The 23604-nt window shown below is 32.0% G+C and overlaps 1 protein-coding gene across 1 annotated transcript in view; it reads right to left on the bottom strand.

The window, feature by feature from the left end:
• The window catches only part of LOC129940568 (opioid-binding protein/cell adhesion molecule homolog), a 92127-nt gene that overhangs the window by 16224 nt on the left and 52299 nt on the right, over window positions 1-23604 (bottom strand). The window contains 1 exon segment of the mRNA XM_056048947.1: window positions 3502-3660. Coding sequence (XP_055904922.1) covers window positions 3502-3660 — 159 coding nt within the window.

Genomic DNA, 23604 nt, shown 5'->3' with positions numbered 1-23604 from the left:
AGCTTTTTTTTCATTATAAAATTATATATGAAAAGAGACTGGGATGCGACCCACACTGATAACTTCCCGTCCCGTCTGTCGATTTGTCTTGCTTAAGAGTTTGTCCATATGGGCTCGTATCAATTTTTACCAAATTTGCGTACTATTTTTTGTCGATTTTATTGGACTGTTGTATTTTTATATAAAAATTACTGAATATCGAAAACAATTTTTTCTGTGAAATAAAATAAGTTTGAAGCCAATATTTTAAATTTTTGAAAAGCTATTTGAGTCGAAAGTAAATTTTTACCAGGTTTTGTTTGTATTGTTTTTTTTTTCTTTTAGAGCTTTATTTTTTGTAAGAAAAACTGTCAATTTGATTTTTGAGTTTTGTTTTTCAGTTTTTTTGATTTATAAAAAAAAAACGTTAAATGGTTTTTTTGTCAAAAAATATACATCTTTAATATCACGTTCCAATATATTATATACAATTTAATTTCAGTCTCTAGCGTTTTTGGTTCGTAAGATATTTAGGGTTAAACAAAATTTTCATCTTTTTTCCAAACTGCTATGGTAAAAAAACCACCCACTCAATCTTCGTGAGAGCCCTTTCTGCATTTTTTTGCCTTATTATCTGTATAACAAAATTTATTTGAAATCGATATCTCTTGTGATTCTTGAGCTATGGACGACGAAAAAAACGTCGCAAACGTATGTACACACGCACGCACGCACAGACATCTTTCTAAAAATCTTTTATTTCGACTCTAGGGACCTTGAAACGTCGAGAAATGTCAAAATTTTCAATTTGACAAAATGGACCCATTATAATAACTTCCTATGGGAAGTTAATTTAGGTTAGGTTATAGTGGCTGTCCAAGATGGAAACGGACACACTTAGGCCAGTTTAATGGCCCATTGTGATACCACATGAATCTTGAGGCTTCCTCCTTAGCTCAATGGAACCAGTTTGAGTCTCTTACGAAACGTGAGAGGCTGATTATACTGATATGATTTAGATCGTTTAGATCGTTAAAGAAGAATTCTCCTAGGTAATTCTTGCGTTTTCGAGCTAGAGCAGGGCATGTTCAGAGAAGATGAAGAACCGTTTCCTCCTCTTCCTCGTCCATACAGCTTCTGCAAAAGTCAGTTGAGAATACGCCTAGTCTCGTTGTGTGCTTTCCTATTAGACAGAGCAAGCACTTTGAACGTTTTAAATCCAGTGTTGGCTAGATGTTTTTTGTGGCTTGACACGTATTGATTTTGTTCCACCTGGTGCCTCCCCTTCTCGCAGCGTCTTGCATTAGCAGCAGTTTACAAGGAGCGATTGTATGTCAGTACTTCCCAAACGTGGTAGGATGGGCTGTACTGTACCGTTCCTGGCGAGTTCATCTGCCTTACAGTTACCTGGTATGTCTTTATGGCCCGGCACCCAGCAAAGGTGAATATTAAACTGTTGCGCCATCTCCATTAGAGATGATCGACAGTTATGGACTGTTATAGATTTTGTAGAGACAGAGTCCAGAGATTTGATAGCGGCCTGGCTATCAGAGAAAATATCGATATCAGATGTTGATATCAAGTTTTCTTTGAGCCAAGACAAGACTTCCTTAATCGCCAAAAGTTCTGCCTGGAACATGCTACAATGAATGTGAAGTCGGAATGAAAGACTTAATTTCAGTCGTTCAGAGTACCCACCTCCACCAACCCCTTCTTTTGTTTTTGACCCATCTGTGTAAAAATGGATTGACTCATCCTCCAAGAATGTCCTATCCTCCCAAAAAGATCTGGAAGGTATAGGGGGATGGGGTAGTCTGTGTGCTTTGGAATTGATTCTAAGTACCTTAGAATTACGGAGTGGCCAATGTTGTTGTTAGTCCACTGCGACGAAGCATTGAGCCGAATAGCAGAGCTTGCAGCTATTTGTTTGCTAAATATGTCAAGAGGTGTAAGGTAGAGCAAGGTGTCCAGTGACGCAGACGGGGTCGTGCTAAGCGATCCGCTTATACATAGTCAGGCTGAACGTTGGACTTTATTTAACTTATCCCTGTTTATACCTTTCTCTAAAGCAGTCCACCATACTGCCACATTGTATGTTAAAATCGGTCTGATTACTTTAATGTAAGGAGGGTTGACATATGGAATTTTGTGTCTCCTCGAAAATAAGACCAGATCGGTTTTCTGTGGGTTAAAACCTAGTCCACACCGATCAGCCCAAAGTATTAGTCTGTCCAAGGCATTTTGTAAGAGTTCTTTTAGGATATTAAGATGCTTTTCTGAAACTGCTTTAGCAACGTGTCGTCCGTATAGCCTATCACTCTGAAACCCTCCGCATCCAGACTAGTTAGTATTTCATTCAAAACATGGGAAGTTAAAAATACATTATTTTCTTACAGGAGACAACAGTACTACTTTTTCTATAATCTGAACAGGAACAAGTTCAATTGGTCTCAATATCTGTACGTATACAAAAATAAGTGGAACTAACCATAGAAAACACTACGAGTATATCATATACAATATCACCTCAACTTATTCGATTGAAACAAGCATAGAACTGTATTTAATAAAACTATGTAGGATACAACGTAACATAGGTATAAGCTATCCGTAAACCTAGAATTGAATATTGTGTTTTCTTTCAATTAACTATAAAAAGGAAATAGTTTTTCTGTTTCCGGTAAAGAAAATGTGCAAAATACTATTAAACACCCTTAAACGAAACGTTTCCAATTCAATAATAATGCAACAGAAACCATTATTTAACATTTGATTTTATTTTGCATCTCGGTTTTCCTACATATTTTACCATTGGCAACAAATTGAGATGCGAAATAATCTAATTATTATATCGGATTGGTAATTTATTGCGTTCATTTTGCACTTAATTTGTTATGCACATTAAATAAAAACTAAAGCTGTGGGATTGTTCTAATTTCCGGGTGAAACAAGAAATTTTTAAACTAAAAAATAAATAGAAAAAAAAACTACTTCAGACAACACACTATAGTATCTATAGGAACATTATAATCACGTATGGGGCGGATTTTATATGCAAATTTGGAAATTCCCACAAAATGTGTTAAAAATAGGAAAAAAATAGAAAAAAACATAAACCGTTCTCTTAACTCACATCCTTGTTCCCGCTGTCCTCTTTTTAACTTTATAACTAATTTTATTGCTCGGGTAAACATATTTTGCCCGTAAGCCCAGTCCTTGTCGTTCGTTCGTTGGTCGGTCGTCAGTCGTCGCTCGATGGTCTTTCTCTCTCTATAAACGAGCGGTACTTTGAAATAAAGCCAATTGTTTCCAACATTTTTGTGAACATTTCTAAAAACATATACCTACATACACATTATGTAGAAGTAGATAATGTATACGTATCTCAATATACGACAAACACTGTTCCCTAAAAATTAATTCAAAAGGGAAAGGACTAAAGGACTGTATGCATGATACCTATAACTATATATACCCAGGACCCACCCCATTCATAGTTTGTTACTGTTTTTGTATACTTACCATCTGGTCCATTGGGCACTGGGATCGGATCACCACTCTCTCTTCGCCATGTTATCGTTGGAGAAGGAGATCCTGTCGCTGCACATTTCAATGTAACATTGCTTCCCTCCCGAATTACCATATCCGTGCTCGTTGGGTAATCGAGGATGTCAGGTGGAACTATATATATGGTTAGGTGGGCAGAGGAAAGCAATGTGATGCGGTGAAATTGGAACAAGAGTTGGGTTGCATGTGTGAATTTTCAAATGGAGTCGCATACAGCATGACAGTCGGGGATAAAACATATGCCGGTGAACGTTGTTAGGATGTTCGTTGCATGACATTGACGGCAGCAACCAACAGCGACAACGGCAGTATAGCAGCAGCATCGTCATCAGCAACGATAGGTATTCATGATGACGGGTGTTGGTGGAGATACATCAGAAGCATCATCGTTCGAGTTCGTGAAATATCGTAACGAGAGAAGTATGACGGAAAGATATTTTTGTATTATTTTGTCACTTTTTTGAAAGAATATTTATAATTAAAATGCACATAATTCATTCTTGTTTTATTGTTCAAAAAGAACACACACACACATTCAAACAAAACATATACACGCGCAAAAGTAAATTTTATTCACAATAACTACCTATAGTAAGGGATAATAATTAATTCTGTTTTACACAGCTTATCTTCATGGTAATTATTATACGGCACCCTGCAGGGAACAAAACAAACAAAAATCCATGTAGGTACCATTTACCAAATATCTACCAACCAACACTCTTAAGTCTAAAGTGTATATGATGATTTTACGTATTTTTCTGTTCGCATAGATAAGTTTTATATTTTCTCATTATTGTAATCTACCTGTGGAATGTTCCCTATGCAAATACATACATATGTATGTATGCAGGACACATAGCTGTGGGCGTATAATAAACATAATAATCGTAGTTATATATTTATCAGCTAGATTCATACCTAGCTACATGAAAAGCGTGTTATTATAATACATATATTTATGTTAAATTAATTATCTATGCTCATACACCTATGAACCTATACAATACATACGCTGAAAATAATTCTGACATCAATTTGACTGCAAAACTCCAACCATAAACTTGAATTGTAGATTGGACAATTTTCAAAAACAATATTTTGATTTTGTTATTGATAACAGCTTAAATTCACCTATAAATAAAGAAATTGGGTAGCGCAACAGTCCGTTTGAGAACTAGGGCCTAGTGACTGACAACTCTCAACCATTCCTGTGTGCGAGGACTGTTGTCAGGGATGGAAAGGACCTACAGTTTTAAGCCGAATCCGAACGGAAAATTTGAGAAAGCACTTTTCATGACAAGAATTACTCTTGGAGAATTTGTCAATTCCTTGCAAGAGGCAGTACCCGTAAGAAACAAACTTTAGGTGGCATAGCCAGGGATCGAACCCAAGACCTTTTGCATGACAGTCCGTAGCACTATTCATCATGCCACGGGTACTACTTAAATTCATCTAATATTGAAAAAAAAATACAAACTGTTCTGACATCCACTTTCATTTTGAATACTTTTGAAGTGTATTTTTAATATTCAAAACATTTATATATTTTTTGTTACCTTAATGACTTAAATTTTTTGAAATCCATTTTCTTGTATTTACCTTGCTTGAATCGGGATCAAAATATATTGTATACCTTTCCTGTTCGCTGCCTAATTTTCCAATCTGAAGCATTTGAAAAGCTTATTTTGTTAAAAGTTAAAACAGATACAAACAAAATATGTCGTGCGTATTCAAATTAACAATCACTATAAAATGGTACAAAAAGTGTGATTTTTCATGTTTAAACCTACAGTTGCCTATTTTTTTATTTGCAAAGTAATGATGATTTTTATATTAGTAACCTATTTGTGTGTCTATATTATGGCCACTAATAAGCGACCATTGTGATCATTATAGTTGTATTGCCAATTTAAGTGGTCAATACACAAAAATTACAAAAAATACTGGCAATTGACAATCCAAAATAAAAATCCAGAGACAATCCTGAGTTCACAAATGCAAAATTTGACAAGTAAAATTTATTTTTGAATTTTATTCAGTGTAGCTATACAGATGCAAATGTAAATATAATATTTACGGTCAACAGGATAAATAACCAGTTCCTAGTGGAATGGGATTTTTTTTATAAGTTATTGAAACATTTTTTAGTGATGCTTTCTGCTTAAGGCCGTTAAATACAATAATAAAAACTTGCTATAAGTTTACTCCAGAACTAAATATGGAGCATATTCTAAGTATTGTTTTTGTATTATTTGAATTTTTCTATTCATTATGTAGCAAGGGCGGATCCAGACTTTTCATCAGTTAGGTGACTCACTTAGATGAGTTTTACTCACCGCTTAAAAATGTTCTCTAATGTTTTGTAAAGGATGCTAACAAAATTTAATAATTGCTAAAATGACAACTTTTGTTATCAAATTATTTAGAACACTGTTGTCTAGCAAATTATGGTCTAACTATTTAATTTGGATGACTCATATGAAAGCATTCCAAGATTCGAACAGTTGTCTTATTTAAGAGCTAAAATACAATAGCTTAGATAGTTTTTGGTGCATTTCGCGCAGAAATGTATAAAATTGTTTTGAAACGTTGCCTTTTTCCAAAAACAAAACATACTTTTCTTGTTTTCATTTCTATTAATGCGAAGAACGCTGCAAAACTTTAAAAATCCAGAAAATGAGAGAGGATCTGATATGTAAAAATGTCGGGCTTTTTTTACAGTAGTTTTTTTTAACTCAATTTCCGGGAGTCTCTTATTACTATCGTTATCAATCTGCTTACTCGTATATGGATCTTATAAAGGCGTCAACAAAACTTAAAATTGTAGAGACAGAAAGGTTTAGTTAAGGAAATAGTTGTATTTAAGAACATAATTTATCTAAAAAAAAATAAATTAAAATAAATTAAGGTAAGTAAACAAATAAGTTGGGAAGAAAAGTTTTGCAGCCGTCACAAATTACACGTTTCAAAGCTTTTAATCAATAGATATGAATCGTTTATTATGTTTTTCACTTAGCCATTAGTTTAAAAAAAGTGTCAATTGATTTTTTGGAAATGAAATGCACGACTGGGTCGCAAGAACTTAATAATTTCTTCCAAAAAGTCTGTTAAAAAATATTGCCTATTTTAAGATTTAAAAATTTACCTCCAAAATAAGTTCTTCTCAAAAATTTAAATGCCATGTTATTTGTCAAAAAATCTAGATTAACCTATTTTTTTCGAAAATCATTTTAAATTTTGTCTTAAAAATATTTTTGGTAGAAGCACTAAATAAACCCCTATACATATATGAAGATTTTACATTCAAATTTCGTAAAAAATGTTGTCCCCTTTCTGAGATATCGAGTTTTGCAAAAAAAATAGTATTTTATTAAAAATAAAAAAAAAATACATTTTTGATCATAAAAAATCATCATCAATTTGATCATTGACAAGAGCTTGCACAGAAAGAGAAGAATTTTGAAATCGTTCCATCAGTTCTTGAGAAAACTTAAAAACAAAATGAAGAATTTTTTGAGGTGTACCCTAATTAAGAACACAAAACTTTGAGAAAGTTTTAAAAAATAAAAAATGTTTTAATCAAAAAATTTGCGTGGGGACTGCTGTTATTTTTTGTATTATAAAAAATCATAAAACTCCCTACACTAGTCAGCTGAAAATCTTAATTTCAATCAAAACAATTGTTTGGACTGTAGGGGCTAGGAAAGACAGACAGAAGGAATAGAGGTACCCACTTTTTTCGGCTTCTCTACAGTCGTGATGTCATATTTGATTAAAAATTCTAGTTTGCAATTGTTTACTAATGCAAAACTTGCTATATAGTTCCTATATGTCGCAGTAAAAATCACTTCAATGTTTACTATTTATATGTGTCGAAAAAATGTAATAATAAAATTGAAGGCTAGTTTAAGGAATTCAAAGGCAACTTAATATAAAATTGAGGATCTCTTATTCAAGGTTTAGAAACAAATTTTATGAAAATAATTTAAAGCATGACTAAAGTTTTTTCAAGTTCTAAATTGAGCGAAAATCAAAATTTGAGTTGTTTTTGACAGCAAACGATTTTTTTGTGAATGTCGTTAAATTACTAATAAATCTTTAAATGAAATCTTTACTTATACAACTTAACTGTATAAGCTTTTTGGCTCATATGACCCCCCCTGGATCGTCAATTGGTCAAAAGTTGATGAATTTGTGCTGTATTTTTGGAATAGGGCTGAATATCCGATTTATATTATGTTCCTGGTCCAATCTTCAGTCAAAAGTAGTACTTTTAGCAACAAAGTTTAAGGAAGTAAAATACAAATGTTGTTTTCATATACAAAAAATAAATAATTGAAAATATAATAGGGGCATATCCATTAACGCAATACGATTTGTTTTGAATTAAATGGAATTCCTACAAAAAAGCAAACAAATTATCTCCCAGGGGGGGGGGTCATGACCCCTACGACCCCCCCTGGATCCGCCATTGTTAAGTAGTTAAAACTAAATACAATAGTGATTAAGTATTTTTTTTACTTGCGACATATGGGAACTATTGAGATTTTAATCAAACATGATATTATGATAATAGAAAGTTAAAAAAGTGGGTCCCGCGATTCCATCCGGTCTGTTTTGCCTCTCTGTCCACGCTCCTACAGCCTAAACTATTGCGTCGATTCAGTTGAAACTTGGAAGTTAAGGTTTTGAGCACATTGCCGTTAGGCGTTTCTTTCAATTTTTTTTTAAGATCAAAACTAACAGTGTACTCGATAAAATTTGTTTGGTCAAAAAACGAAAATTAGAATTTTCTCAAAAACAAACCGATAGATTTTTTTAAATTTTCTCTAAAATTTTATTTTTTAACTTGGCTTCTTTTAAAAAGAAAAACATATTTTTGTATTGGAAAGGTACCGCGCATCGAACCATTATTTCGTTTTTTAGTTTTCTCAGCTACTTATGAACCGATTTTAATCACTTTTTTTTTGAATAAGCTCTTATATTGCCTTAAAAATATTTGGTTATTAAAAATGCAATTTTAAATTATTTGGATTAAAAAAAAATATTGAATTTTTTTTCAAAATTTTATATCTCAAAAACGGGTAAACAATTGTTGTAGAGCGTATATTTATAATCACTAAACAACCGCATACCAAAAATATTTTAAGAAAAAAAATAAAAAATGTATCTATACAAAATTAATTAAAAAAAAACCGCTCTAACGATTTAAAAAATAAAATGAAAAATCAAGGGTTTTTTGATTTATAGAATGGCATTTAAATTTTTGATGACAAACTTATTGTTCAGGTAAAATTGTAAATCTTAAATTTTTTTTTAAATTATTTTCACTGTATTAAATGTAACCCCTCCCATCTCACTAGATCAAATTCTATGCATGAGCCCAAAAGAGCGCATTATTTTGACAAAATTTTAATTGCATTCCTATCTTTTAGCCAAATTAATGCATGGGGTACATATTTAAGTATTTTTATAACTATAAATATTGTAAATAGCAGAGGATTATGAATTTAATATATTTAAAATATTATTTTTTTACTTGACTTCGTCTAAATAAAACAATAAATACTTAGTACAAGTTAAGGAAACGGGCCAGAAAAAGTATATGTATTTTCTATTAGAATCACTTTTTCAAAGTACACCTATATATTGTATTGTATATTGTATTACGTACAACCTATACAACTACTGCTGACATGTCACTTCATAACTAAAATCCAAAACGCACAAGAGCCTGCCTGTAAACAACACATAAATAGCAGGTATATACTTGTTTTTTTTTTTTAACTTTAACGAAAAAATTAAACTGAATGTAATTACTAAATGTTTGCCGTGAAAACTTGTAGGAAAGAAATAATTTGATTGGATTGGAATAAGTACATTCTACCTACCAATAACATTCGTTCATTATGATCATAAACATGTTTTTATCTATCTATCTGCATAAAGCTGAGCACGCCAATGAACTTTACCTTATTCGTTTTAGACACCTACCTAACTACACAAGCAATAGGCGATCGCTTTACAATTAAAACAAACATATTCTTCCTCTTTCTTATCTCCAGATAATTTATTTTCCATCCTGTTTCTTCCAATATGAAATTAAAATAAAGTTATCCAAATGATAAAGCTTTGAACGAACTAATTGAATACACAAACAATTGTTGTCGTTAAGTATGCTAACAAGTATTTTTCATTTCCGGATGAAATTTCCTAGGATGAGTTGTGTCTTGGGATGAATAGCTCGGTTTTTTTGATAAGTCAAATGGCATTTACAAATTTGAAAACAAACTTATTTAACAGGTATATTTTTAAATCTTATATAGGTACTTTTTTAAACTTACTCTTTGCATATTATTTTCTAACCTCTTCTACAATTTTGTCTATTTGGGATTTTTAATGACTTTTAATGTATTGTTTCATAAACTAAACATGATACGTATTCCTTAAAAAAAAATGCTTTAAAAGATTGCTATTGCAATCAAATTATAAGACCTAGAAGTTTAAATGTGCGACGAAGAATGCTTCTCTCTCCGTCCGACACATGAATAGTTGAGAGCGGTAAGTCACTAGGCCATGTTTTATGTTAGCTGTAGTTGTTATAATTATAAGCAGACCTGTAATAATGAAATTTTTTGTGCTTAAATACAACTCAAGTACAATTCGTTGGTTTCTAGTTGTTAGGTATTAGTAAATTTCTTTGTACCTAGCTACCTAAATAAAATATTTATTTTCATAAACGTAAGCTAACCTCCCAATACGAGACAATTTTTTGTCTGTAAAGCCTTATTAACATTATTAATTAAAACGAGAGAACTAGTTTAGCATAATAGCCTTGCACAGCGTGATTGCATTTTCTTAATATAAAATTAAATTAAATCCATTGACTGTATGGACGTCAAATTAAATTTTACTATATAGTTTAAATGGTTGTACTCGTACCTCAAGTGTTTTTAAATACAGTGATCATCGACATTTTTAATTCTAAGTGTTAGGCATGGAAGACGGAGAGATTTTATAAATCAATAGGACGTAAAGTGGTTCAAAAATTAAACTACCAATTTAAAAAAAATGTATGAATTTGTTTCTGATATAAAATGTACATATGTATATACATTATACATGATAGATAAAGATATTTACAAATTCAAACTTTGTAAATTTGTTTTTAAGAGATCGATAAGCTTTAAAAACGAAAAAAATATGGGCATTAATAAAGATCAAGAGAGTGGTGTTTAAGAGGTTGCTGTTCGGAACGATCAGCAAAATTCAAAATTCAATTCAAAAGCAGTCGATTAGTCGAAGATAATGTCGCCTGTCTCCAACTCGGATCGTTTACTTGTAGGTATTAAAACAAGGTGTGAACATGTTGATTAATGGATTGAGTTACACTTAAATAGATTTTGATATCATACCACGAATTCAAACTGCATTATTGGGAAGAGCTAAAGCCTGGTTTGAAAAATGTGGGTTTCAGCTATATGAATGCGTATGAATGTTGTCGGGGTTGCGAATTTTGAAACTTGTGAATCCATCTCATACAACGATTTTATCATGGAAAAAAATTGCTCAAGATATGATAGTTCGATTTGTTATTGGTTGTATATCTGATTCAGTTTTGAGAAATTCGTTAACTTTTCTTTTGCCAAACAATGTTCAGAGCCTTGTTGATTATTAATCCCTAATAAGTAATTCTCCAAGGCCTGTTGAAGCTTTAAATACGTCTAGTTTTCAAAAATCTAAAAGTCAATTTTCACATGAGTCACTCAAACGATCTGCATATTCTTACGCATCTACAAGTAAACGTATATTTAAATTGAAAACAAGTTGTTATGCTTGCGGTAAACTAGGCCACATTCGCACTAATTGTCCGAATATTATAACAATAAATAACTAAAAATGTTGAGAATTCATGCTGGGCTAAGCAACGTTTGGATAGATTGAAAGTTAATGCGTGCAACAAAGTATGTCAATCAAATTATTCGGCTGTAGTAATAAATAATGAACATTATGGTTGTCTTTTTGATTCTGGTTCGGATTGTTCTCCTATAAATGAGAGAATCGTTTTTCGATGTAAGGAAGTTGTGAAAGTTGCTATGGCTAAAACTATCAGTTAATGAAATTTTAAACAAAATTTTAAGTAAATATTCTGGTTGTGAGATAGATGGCTTTCCGATTTCAAAATACGTAATAAAGGGTGATTTTTTAGCTATTATATCTTTTTGTCAACACTGTTTGAAACAGTTGACGCAAATTTCGTGTTTTGTTTCTCTGTCAAACATCTTCAAATTGGTCTATAATTTAACCATGAATCGTCTAACAAACGAATAACGCTTTCAAATTATTGAATTCTATTATCAAAATGAGTGCTCTGTTAAGAAATTTTATCGCGTTCTTCTTCCATTTCATGGTCAGTTTGATCGACCCACTGAAGCGGCTATTCGGACTATTAATTTCGCACAAAATTTACATTGTTGGTCATTAAGCCACCAACACGCTTACGTAGAGTGCAAACTGAAGAAAATATCGCAGCTGTATCTGCCAGTGTTAATTATGACCATCAGTTATCGATTACTCGCCGCCGTTCGCAGCAATTGAGCCTCTGTTAATCAATAACTTGGACAATTTTACGGAGAGATTAAGATGTGTGTGTGTAAAATAAAATACAATTGATGCAAGAATTGAACCCAAACGATCTTCTGCAACGTAAAATTGTTATTGAATGGGCTCTGGGAAAGTTGGCCGAAGATCCACTTTTTTACCGAAAATTTGTGTTCAGCGACGAAGCTCATTTTTGGTTCAATTTGTACGTTAATAAGCAGAATTGTCAATTTTGGAGTGAATATCAGCCAGAAAAATTGCAAGAGCTACCAATGCATCCAGAAAATGACACAGTTTGGTGTGGTTTATGGACTGTTGGATCATTGTACCGTACTTCTTCAAAGATGATTCTAATCGTAACTAACGAGTAACTGTGATTGTTGAGCGCTACCGTGAGATGATATCTAACTTTTGTTTTATCAAAATGCAAGAGCTTGACTTGCATGACATGTGATTTTAACAAGGTGGTGCCACATGCCACATAGCACGTGCAACAATAGACTAATTGAGAGGCGAGTTCGGTGAACATTTTATTTCACGTTCAAGACCGGTCATTTGGTTTAGATCGTGCGATTGAACGCCTTTAGACTATTTTTTGTTGAGCTATGTTAAAGCTCAGTCTATGCAGACAAGCCAGCTTCAATTGACGCATTGAAAGACAACATTAAAGCATTAATTCGTCAAATAGCTGCTAAAAAGTTGGAAAGAGTATGTCAAAATTGGACTAAGCTGATGGACCATTAAATAAAACCACCAAATACAGGATATGTGACTTCCGAAGGGCATTTTTAGTTCTTAAGAAAGCCTTTTGGATTATCATATGCTTCTGCAATCTTTCAGCGAGCAATTGAACACGCCTTACGGAATGAAATAAAAAGTAAAATAGCATTGGTTTATATGGATGATGTGGTTATTCCATCTACAAGTGTTGAAGAAGTCATAAAGCGAATTGATCTTGTATTGAAAGTCAAATCTGACTGAATGTGGATTTCCATTGAATACTAAAAAGTTATCACCTTTAAAAATACTAAAAGGAATAAGTGGCACTACACCACAAGTTGGGATTTTATTTTCGCTGTTAAATTTGGAATCGGAGTATGATGATATAATTTCGATTGGAGAATTACCCGACAAAAGTATTAAAGAAAATGCAACTAAATAAAGGCTCGATTTGATCGAAACAAAACTAAGCCCACGCGGCTTGAAAAAGGAACAAGTGTTGTTTATAAAAGCAATCAGATTCTTAAGTCCAAGCTAGATTTTCAATACCAAGGAGTATTTGAAGTGGTAGGAATATAACCTTTTGACCGGTATATGCTGGGGTGAGGACAAATTTTGTAATAACCTTATCACGAGAATCTCTTTGGCCTAGAAAGTTAAGATGATGTTGATCACTATATTTAAAGGTAATGTTATTTAAATGCCAAATTGAGAAATTTGTGATCTGTTTTAGTAATAATATGTTTGAATGTTTTTGTTTAAATTATGCAATAGACAAGCTTAAGTTTTCCTCAGAGTTCTATTAAGATTTGGAGTTTAATTGGTTAATTTTTGAAAAACCACTTTTAAAGTTTAAGGTACAATAGACAAACTTTAAGTTGCCTCTGAGCTAATGTAAAAGTAATTTGTAGTTGTTCTCAATGGTGAATATGTTCAAGCTTTTGTATTAAATCTTAGTTTTGTTTTCTTTATTTTATTAATAAAAAAATGTTATTATTGCATAATAACAAAATTAGTTTTGTTTTAGATTCTGGATCGATTTAAAATCAAACTGGGAATGAGATTATTTGCTTTGATTATGCCTGAATTCAATTTATTTTTGTTTGTATTGATTAAAATTGCTGAAAAATTATAATTGTTACTTTTGTTGTTCTATTTTCTTTTAATTGTTAAATGTTTATTATTGTTTTTTGTTAAAAAATGATGTTTAAGATAACATATTATCCTTAATAATGATTCAATATAACTTTTTGGTATATTAAATCGAATTCAAAATAAAATGTTAACTTATAAATTTGGAATGATTGGTTTTGGGTATAAGAACCAAAACTTATAGAATGCATCGAGAGCGCTGCATAATTCAGGATGGCCGTGATATGTAAGATATTTACACATTGAAACTTTGTAAACTTGTTATTAGGAGATCGATAAGCTTTGAAAACGTCGTTAAGGATTATTTGAAAACGAAACAAAAACAATAAATAATTTTATTCTATAGTGAAACGATGAGAATTGGGGCGTTCTCATCGAAGCTTTTCTAGAATCGAGTCGTTGATATTGAAATACGACCTAGACATTTTCAACAGCCCTTCCGACTGGAATTTATTATAAAGGTACTTCTAGGCTTATGTACATATGGGTGATTATACAAAAGTTGGGTAACTCGATGTCATCAACCAATATATACCTACAAAGTCTTATTTAATTTTATTTAGATTACAATTTATTTTTAAGCAATGGAAAGACCATTATTTAGTCACCCGATTTCAGTTTCACAAGTTATTAAAAAAAATATAATTCGTTCTTAAAATATCAGTCCTTTGACATGTCACAACCCCGAAAACCTTATCAATTTAAAACAATCTGTGATGTATATAGTTAAATATATACTTCAACTTTCATAATGCAGAGTTCTCCATTTTATTTAAAAAAAATAAGAAATTTTGTGTTCAGTTTCAATAGTCAATCCGTTGTGTGCTATTTAAATATTCGCCCGCGCCGACTCAACGGCAAATCCCACTTTAATAAAGTTAGTTGCGGGTCGCACAATGTGACTGCCATCATAACTGTTGTATTTTAAAAACTCACAAAGCTAGAATTATAGAAGGTTAAAAAGATAATCGAGAAAACATCGTTTGTTCTTTTTGTTTATAGTAGCTCTATTCTGGGATGCTACAGAAACACTATTTCTTATGGAAAATAAAATTCGTTGATTTAAATATCACCGGAACCAATTTCACCTTAATTTAGGTCAAAATTTGGGATGAAGAGCAACTTTTCTAGATACAAACATTCCATACAAATTAATAAACGCTATATCTCTTAATTAGTTGCATCCACAAACATAAAATTGGATTATAATCAGATAACGAAGGTTAGCACGTAATAACTTATACACTTCACCCTCCATATTGATGGTTTTGATGAAGTGTGAAACGAATTTGTCCGTGTTGTTGTTTAATAATCCGTCGTCCCACATTAAACATTCTATACGAAAAATAGTTATTGCTATAGTTATATTATTGTCAGCCTGAAGATCCCTCAATGTGTTTAATCTAAATTAATTTGAATTTGTTCAGTAAGTTTTCCTAAAGTTAAACAAAATAAAGTAGTCCAGTTTATAAGATGATATTTCAGAACAGAGACTAAAGAAAAAACAAACAAGCAAAATGGTTTTCGAAACTTCACAAATTAAAGTTATCTCAAAAGATATCTCATTTCGAGCAATATGCATGCAAGCTTCTATTTTATACACAATTTGAATAAAAAGCAATCTTAAATCCATTTAATAAACAACCCAATCAATCTAAATAATAAATATCATGTTGAAGGAGTATATATTTGACCATTTCAGTATTTTGAGAGGGAGAAATTTACCTAGACCATATTCCAGCAAATTACTCCCAAAGTAAAATTGTATGTTTTTGTTGATATATTATTGAACAGAAAGTCATTTTCATTCCTTTGAATAATCTAACCACACAAAATTTGTTCCAAAATGTCCGAAAATCAATTGCGAGATTTAACTTTATGTTTAAAAACATCAATGTATTTGGTATCCCACAAGGAAGATGTTATACGATTTCGGATCTTCTTTGATATATGAATCTACGTAACGTTTCTATACATTTTGCTTTACTTTGTCCTTAGTGACCGAATCGTAGGATTACTTACTCATCACGTATGACCAATTCGACCTTATAAAACCAATCAACGTTCAATGTACATACGTTCCAATGTTTTTATGTCGGCTCCCATGTGGGAGCAAAAGGTGAAGTAGATAAAAAATTAGTTTAACCGGTACTATGAACTTAAAAGAGAAAACAAAGTCATCTACCTGACACAACACCAAGTATACACATTACCCACTCAAATGTATGTGTGTGCTGTGGACAAGTACATACATGTTCCTAAACAATAATTCATAATGAAATAGTATTGCTCCTATTGCACCTAAAAGTGTACAGGCCGCAGGCTTTAATTATATATTACATTTCATACGAATCTGAACATACATGTACGGACTAGGACTCAGCTGATAATAAACCTAGCCAGATCCTACAATATTTTGCAAACGTGAACAAAATTTAAAAAATTAAATACTTTAAATTGAATGTTAGATTGTCAACAAAAATACAAGGAAAAACGTACGGTTTTGAGTCTATTTAACGAATAAATGCAATTAAAATATATAAGATTTGTAATGGTGATTGTGATTTGCGGGACCACAAACAAAAAGGCTTTTAAGGGCACACAGAAGGAAAACTGCTCAAGCTAAAAGCAAAAATAATAATCAATACAAAAGCAGAAAAGCTTAATTTTGTTAAAGGGCAGACGAAAGTACAAATAGTTTTGCGTTTTTTGGGACCTAAGATTTTAGTGACGACCTTAAGAAAACCGCAGTAAGTGAATTGTAAGAAAATATTTGGTACTTGGTTTGGATAAAGAAAAAAACATTAGGAGTTACACAAGAAGATCCGCTTTCACTAATTTTAATTCAAAACACTTCCTCCTCCAAATTCATAATGCTTGACAGTTTCAGTTAGTTTGTGGAGAAAGTTAGAAGTGTTTGTTTATTTTTTTGCTCCTGATGGCTGTATTTTTTAAGTCAAACCTATTTTATAAATACATTTTAAACTTAACTTCAATATATAAGTTATCGTAGTAAAAATGTCTTTGGATACAGCAGCAATTTCATTTGACCCAGTCGTTTTGTTTTTCGACTGAAATCTCGGGAAAAAATATTCCTGAACCGAAACTTATCTTTTCACAACTTAAGTATTAGAAGAGCAAAGATACATACAAAATATTGTTGTTTACATTTTGTTAAAGTATTAGACAAATCGACAGACGGGATGGGCAGTTATCAGTATGGGTTTTTATATTTTAAACTGAAACAAAAGCGAATGATAAGACGGTACGCCCCTTTAATTATCTATCTCTGTAAAATAATATACATAGTTTACTTTACTGCACCATGGCATTTAAAGATCAACCGGTTTTTGCATTTTTCCATTTTTACTTATTTTCAAGGAGATACAATATTCCATTTGTCAACCCTTCTTACATTAAAAGAATCCAATTAAAATTCTCAGACGAGGCTAAATACCTAGGTCTTGTCTTAGACAAAAAACTAAATTGGAAACTCAACGTACAGGAAAGTGTCAAAAAAGCTACTGTAGCTCTCTTTTCTTGCAAAAAAAGCTATTGGTAATAAATAGGGTTTACAACCCAGAATCACGCATTGGCTATACACATCGGTAATCAGACCGTACGGTGTGGCAGTATGGTGAACTGCTTTAGAGAAAGGTATAAACAGGGATAAGTTAAATTAAGTCCAACGTTCAGCCTGCCTATGTATAAGCGGATCGCTTCGCACGACCCCGTCTGCGGCACTGGACACCTTGCTCTACCTTACACCTCTTGACATATTTAGCAAACAAATAGCTTCAAGCTCTGCTATTCGCCTCAATGCTTCGTCGCAGTGGCCTAAGAACAACATTGGCCACTCCGTAATTCTAAGGTACTTAGAATCAATTCCAAAGCACACAGACTACACCATCCCCCAACTACAATTCGTGGATAGGACATTCTTGGAGGATGAGTCAATCCATTTTTACACAGATGGCTCAAAAACAAAAGAAGGGGTTAGTGGAGGTGTGTACTCTCAACGACTGAAACTAAGTCTCTAATTCCGCCTAGCGTGTTCCAGGCGGAACTTTTGGCGATTAAGGAAATTTTGTCTTGGCTCAAAGAAAACGTGATATCAACATCTTATATCCGTATTTTCTCTGACAGCCAGGCTGCTATCAAATCTCTGGACTATGTCTCTTCAAACTCTATAACAGTCCATAACTGTCGATCATCTCTAATGGAGATGGCGCAACAGTTTAATATTCACCTTTGCTGGGTGGCGGGCCATAGAGACATTCCAGGTAACTGTAAGGCAGATGAACTTGCCAGGAACGGTACAGTACAGCCCATCCTACCACGTTTGGCAAGTACTGGCATACCAATCGCTACTTGTAAACTCCTACTAATGCAAGACGCTGTGAGGAGGGCAGGCACCAGGTGGACCAACATCACCACGTGCCAACACTGGATTTAAAACGTTCAAGGTGCTTGCTCTCTCTAAGCAGATCGCATATAAGCTCCATAATAGGTGTCATAACCGGACACTGTCTAATAGGAAAGCACGCCACGAAACTAGGCGTATTCTCAAATGACTTTTGTAGAATCTGTATGGACGAGGAAGAGGAAGAAACGGTTCTTCATCTTCTCTGCACATGCCCTGCTCTAGCTCGAAAACGCAAGAATTACCTAGGAGAATTCTTTTTTAACGATCTAAACGATCTAAATCATATCGGTATAATCAGCCTCTCACGTTTCGTAAGGGACTCAAGCTGGTTCCATTGCGCTTAGGAGGAAGCCTCAAGATTCATGTGGTATCACAATGGGCCATTAAACTGGCCTAAGTGTGTCCGTTTCCATCTTGGACAGCCACTATAACCTAACCTAACCTAACCTTGCTTTTTTTCATCTCTTCAAAAACATCAAAACATTTTATTTTTTTCCTTCATAAACGGTATGAGTACCTCGTAGAATATGAACACATTCATTTTTAATGCTTTGAGAACCGATATTTGGTCCCAATCTCTGTTTAAGCTAGGACATTTATATCGACGCGGGCTAACCAGTGGTAAATGACCAATTTTTTAATGTGACATGTTTTGAAACATTAAAAAAAAGAGGGTGGGATGCGACCCACACTGATAACTTTCCATCCCGTCTGTCGATTTGTCTTGCTTAAAATTTTTCTATATGTACTCGTTTCAGTTTTTACCAAATTTGCGTACTATTTTTTGTAGATTTTATTTTTTATGAAAAAACGGACTGTTGGATTTTTATATACAAATTTATGAATATCGAAAACAATATTTTCTGTGAAATAAAATAAGTTTGAAGCCAATATTTTTAATTGCAAACCTATTGTCTTGAGAGCGCTTTCTGCATCTTGCTGCCTTATTATCTGTATAACAAAATTTATTTGAAGTTGCTATCTCTTCTGGTTCTTGCGCTATGGAGGACAAAAAAAACGTAGCTTTGGAACGTACGTACACACGCACGCACAGACATCTTTCTAAAAATCTTTTATTTCGACTCAAGGGACCTTGAAACTTCGAGAAATGTCAAAATTTTCAATTTGACAAATCGGACCCATTACAATAACTTCCTATGGGAAGTTTATAATTATTAATTTGAAATACTGGGAGCAATATACTATGTATATCACTCTTCAAAACAGACTTTTGACATTCAACGTAACGTTATTCACTTATCTTTTACAACTATCACATTGTTTTACTAAATATGAGTATTTCTAAGTAATCAACAAACAATATAAACAAAATCTAAAAACTTTCATCTTAAAAGTACTAATGATCATTAAATGAAGAACAATAACATTATAACTGACACAGTACTGACGTCATAGGACTGACGAAAAAGACGAAATTTTTGTTTTTTGTAATTTCGAAAAATAACAAACTACAATTTAACAAATCAAGGTATAATATGAATAAATAAAAATAAACTTTAGATTTACAAAAAAATTGTGCGGCCCGCAATTAACGTTATTACCAACATTAAAATTCAAAGTGAGATTTGACGTTGAGTCGGTGATATTTCGCACGACTTTCAAGTTTTAATAAGACACATGGGATTGACGAATGAAACTGAACACAAAATTTCTTATGTTTGTAAATAAAGTGGAGAACCCCGCATTATAAAAGATGTAGTATATATTTAACCACATAAATCACAGATTGTTAATTGATAAATTTTCTTAAATCAATGATAATTTCTACTATATAGCTACTTAATTGTTGGTTTTCAGGGTTGTCACATGCCAAAGGACTGACGTTTTAAGAACTATTTGTGTTTTTTGAATAACTTTTATTCAAAATTAATAACTGCAATTGGGTGACCAAATAAAGGTCTTTCCATTGTTTTAAAATAAATTGTAATCTCAATAAAATATAATAGGACTTTGTATATATTGGTTGATGACATCAAGTTACCCTATTTTTGTATAATCACCCTTATCTATAATTGCTTGCAATATGCCTTCTGTTTTTGACCATATTTTGGAAAAATATACAGAAATAGTTTAATACTATATTTAAGGATACACATAAAATAAAAAAAGATTAACTAACTATAGCCGTTTTAATTTTACCTTACAATATATTTAAGGTGTAATCATCTTAAATGAGAACATGTTTCGTTTCGGGTTACGTCCATCATTATTGTTCCGAAAGTACATTATTTTTTTAAACTTTGCATCTTAAAGCCATATCCATCGCCCATATCCCTTAATTTTATCTGTATACAAAGCAATATTTAATTGTACGCACATAGTTTCAAAGTTTTTGTCGAGTAGGAACAAATCTTGTTTTTCTGAGAGTTCTTTTTATTCAGAAATTTGACCACAATTTCTACGACACATTCACTGGCAATTAGCAGTTTTCGAATTTAAATGCATGCCAATCAGAGGACTGTTGAAATTGAAAAAATAAAATACGTACACAACACATAATGAAAAACACAACACAAATAAAAAAATATTTTTCGCTCGTCAAGGAAGCAGTGGTTCCAATTTGTTTAATTAAAATTGTGTACACTAGCGTACTTTTAATTAAAGGATTCTTCAGTTAATGTTAATTAGATGAAGGCACAGATGATGTAAGTAACACTTTCATTCTTTCTCTTGTATTTTCTTTTCCGTTTTTGAAAGTAATGATTTTTGAATATATTTTGGTGAGAAAACAAGACAACAAATAAAAAGAGAAGTGTTATGATGGGTAAATAAATAGGTAGTAGGTACATACTATGTAATAAGGATATATGGAATGAAACATTTTATATTTAATTTTAAAAAAAATTATAAGCAGTGGAATAAAAATGTTATGATTCGAAATTTTAAATACAAAACGCATGACGGACTCCAAAAATAAAATAGCTTGAATATTTAAAAATGCAATTTGTTTTAAACTGCAAATAAACTGAGGCATTATTTCTTAAATTTTTGTTATGAGTTTTTGATGAGTCATTGATAATTTTACGTTTAAATAACCTACATATATTACAAATAAGGTTCTTATGTTGATGTTGGCTGACCAGAGATTGTCTCTAAATAAGAAAACTCTTCTTTATGAATTTTGTACATGGTATACTTTTTTCAGATTAGACCATTTGTCCTACTATTTAAGATTTTGAATATTTAATTTTTAGTGGAATAAATCTTAAAAAAATGTCAGATACGAACACAGCTTTCAATGTTAACCCCGGATAGCTATCCTCCGTTGATTTGTTTTTTAAAATACACTACACACCACGGTTCCACTAGTTCTACCATTTGCTGTGTTTTCTATAGGCCCTATGGTTTTTTGTATTTTTCCAATAATAATCGTGTTCAAATATTTGTAGTGGAGTTAAATTTCACTGAATAAGTGAACTTATTTTATTTGTATTTACTTACCATATTAAAAATGTGTGTTCGAATAGTATTTTTTTGTTTAATAAGTGATATTTAGTTTGAAATAAAAGTTCTCCCCTGTATAATACGTTTTTTTTCAAGTGTTACCTTGCCCATGTGTGAGTGCTTTTTGTTTCAAATTGTATTCGTTTATCATTTTCCCGTAATTTCTTTGTTTGATTAAACTGATTCTACTTTTTTTTTATTTCAAAACATTTTTGGCTTTTCAATAAATTTTGTTCTTCTATCAACAACTCATTGTTGATTTCTTAAGAATCCAATTATTAGAAACAAAATGTTAACTATTTACATATTAGTATGTATTAATAATAAGAAAAAGAGAGAATGAAACTAAGCTAAATGAAGTCAGTAGATTGACACATCGTGTCTAGAATCTAGGCAATAAAGACAAAATCCTTTCCGTTCAATATATCCTTCCACTTTTACCTACACTCCACGTTAAACACAAGAATAATGCTGTCGAGGATACGGTTCCATGCCATACATGTATACAATAACATTAAAATTTATATCAAAACTCGCAAAAAAAAAACAAAGTTCCCATACATCGAAACATATTTTTATAATTTTCGTACGGCGTAAGTATATTATATTTGTACCATTTTTTAGTACACAATGTAACAGTTTCTTTAAAAAAAATATTCCTGAGATTTAAATAAAAATGGTTTTGTTATCAACAACTTGTTCTTGACACAACAATTAATTCTTAAATTCGTAAAAAGAAAGATTAAATCTTTCACTTTGTAAGATATTGAATGAAATTAATCATTGTGTTTTGATTTGTTATTGTGATAAGAACTTGTTAAAGATATTAAAAGATGCAAAAAGAGTTAAGTTAAGTAAAAACAGCTTATTTCAAAAAGTGAAAAGTAAAATTAAAATGGAACTCGAATTTCCTCAAAATGAGCAAGTTTTAATAAGCCACATTGAATCGGCCAGCCTTTGAACTTTTTGTGTCTTTGAGACTACCAGGCTTAAGGCTTTGAAGAGTGTCGAATAGCTTAGGAGGATCTGCTTAAAATGATCAGTTTCCACGAAATCTATGACATTTTTCATGTAAGTGCGAAAAGTGTCACTTTAAATAGTTTTATTTATAGCTTTTTTGTAAAAAAAAATGAAAATATTATTACGCTTTGTTCAAAGAATTTCCTATGAAAAAAATAGTATCAGCTGACCCGACAAACGTTGTGTTGTTATATAAATAATTTCTAGATATTTTGATAGAAATAAAAACTTATTGTATAGAGCACTGCAAACAGTGACAAAATATTAAAATAACAAATCACCAAACAATTTTTTTTAAATTTATTAAAATTATTTAAATTAAAAATGACTATACTAAGACCAAAATTTTTAATTGCTAATTGCAACAATATTTTTTGTGGTCCCATCTTTCGCCAATACAAACAAACTGGATGGTTTGCCGACTTGAAAGTACGCCACGTATAGTTGTCCGTGTGAAAAACATGAAGTGCTCAAATCGAAGCCGCAGACAGACATCGTTTGGCTTGAGTCATTGCAAATTTCAATCTAATTGGAAACTGAAGGCGTGTCCATTGAATTGTCACATCTGTGGGTATAATAGGGATTCGCGGTAATAAAATATCTATCAGCTTTTTCAATTACTAATCACGTGCCGTTGGGCAACCGGGGTGGGTTCAAATTACGAAACAAAA

The sequence above is a fragment of the Eupeodes corollae genome, chromosome 1 (assembly GCF_945859685.1).
Source record: "Eupeodes corollae chromosome 1, idEupCoro1.1, whole genome shotgun sequence".
NCBI lineage: Eukaryota > Metazoa > Arthropoda > Insecta > Diptera > Syrphidae > Eupeodes > Eupeodes corollae.
The sequence above is the reverse complement of the archived record's forward strand: the minus strand, read 5'-3'. Positions and strand labels throughout refer to the sequence as shown.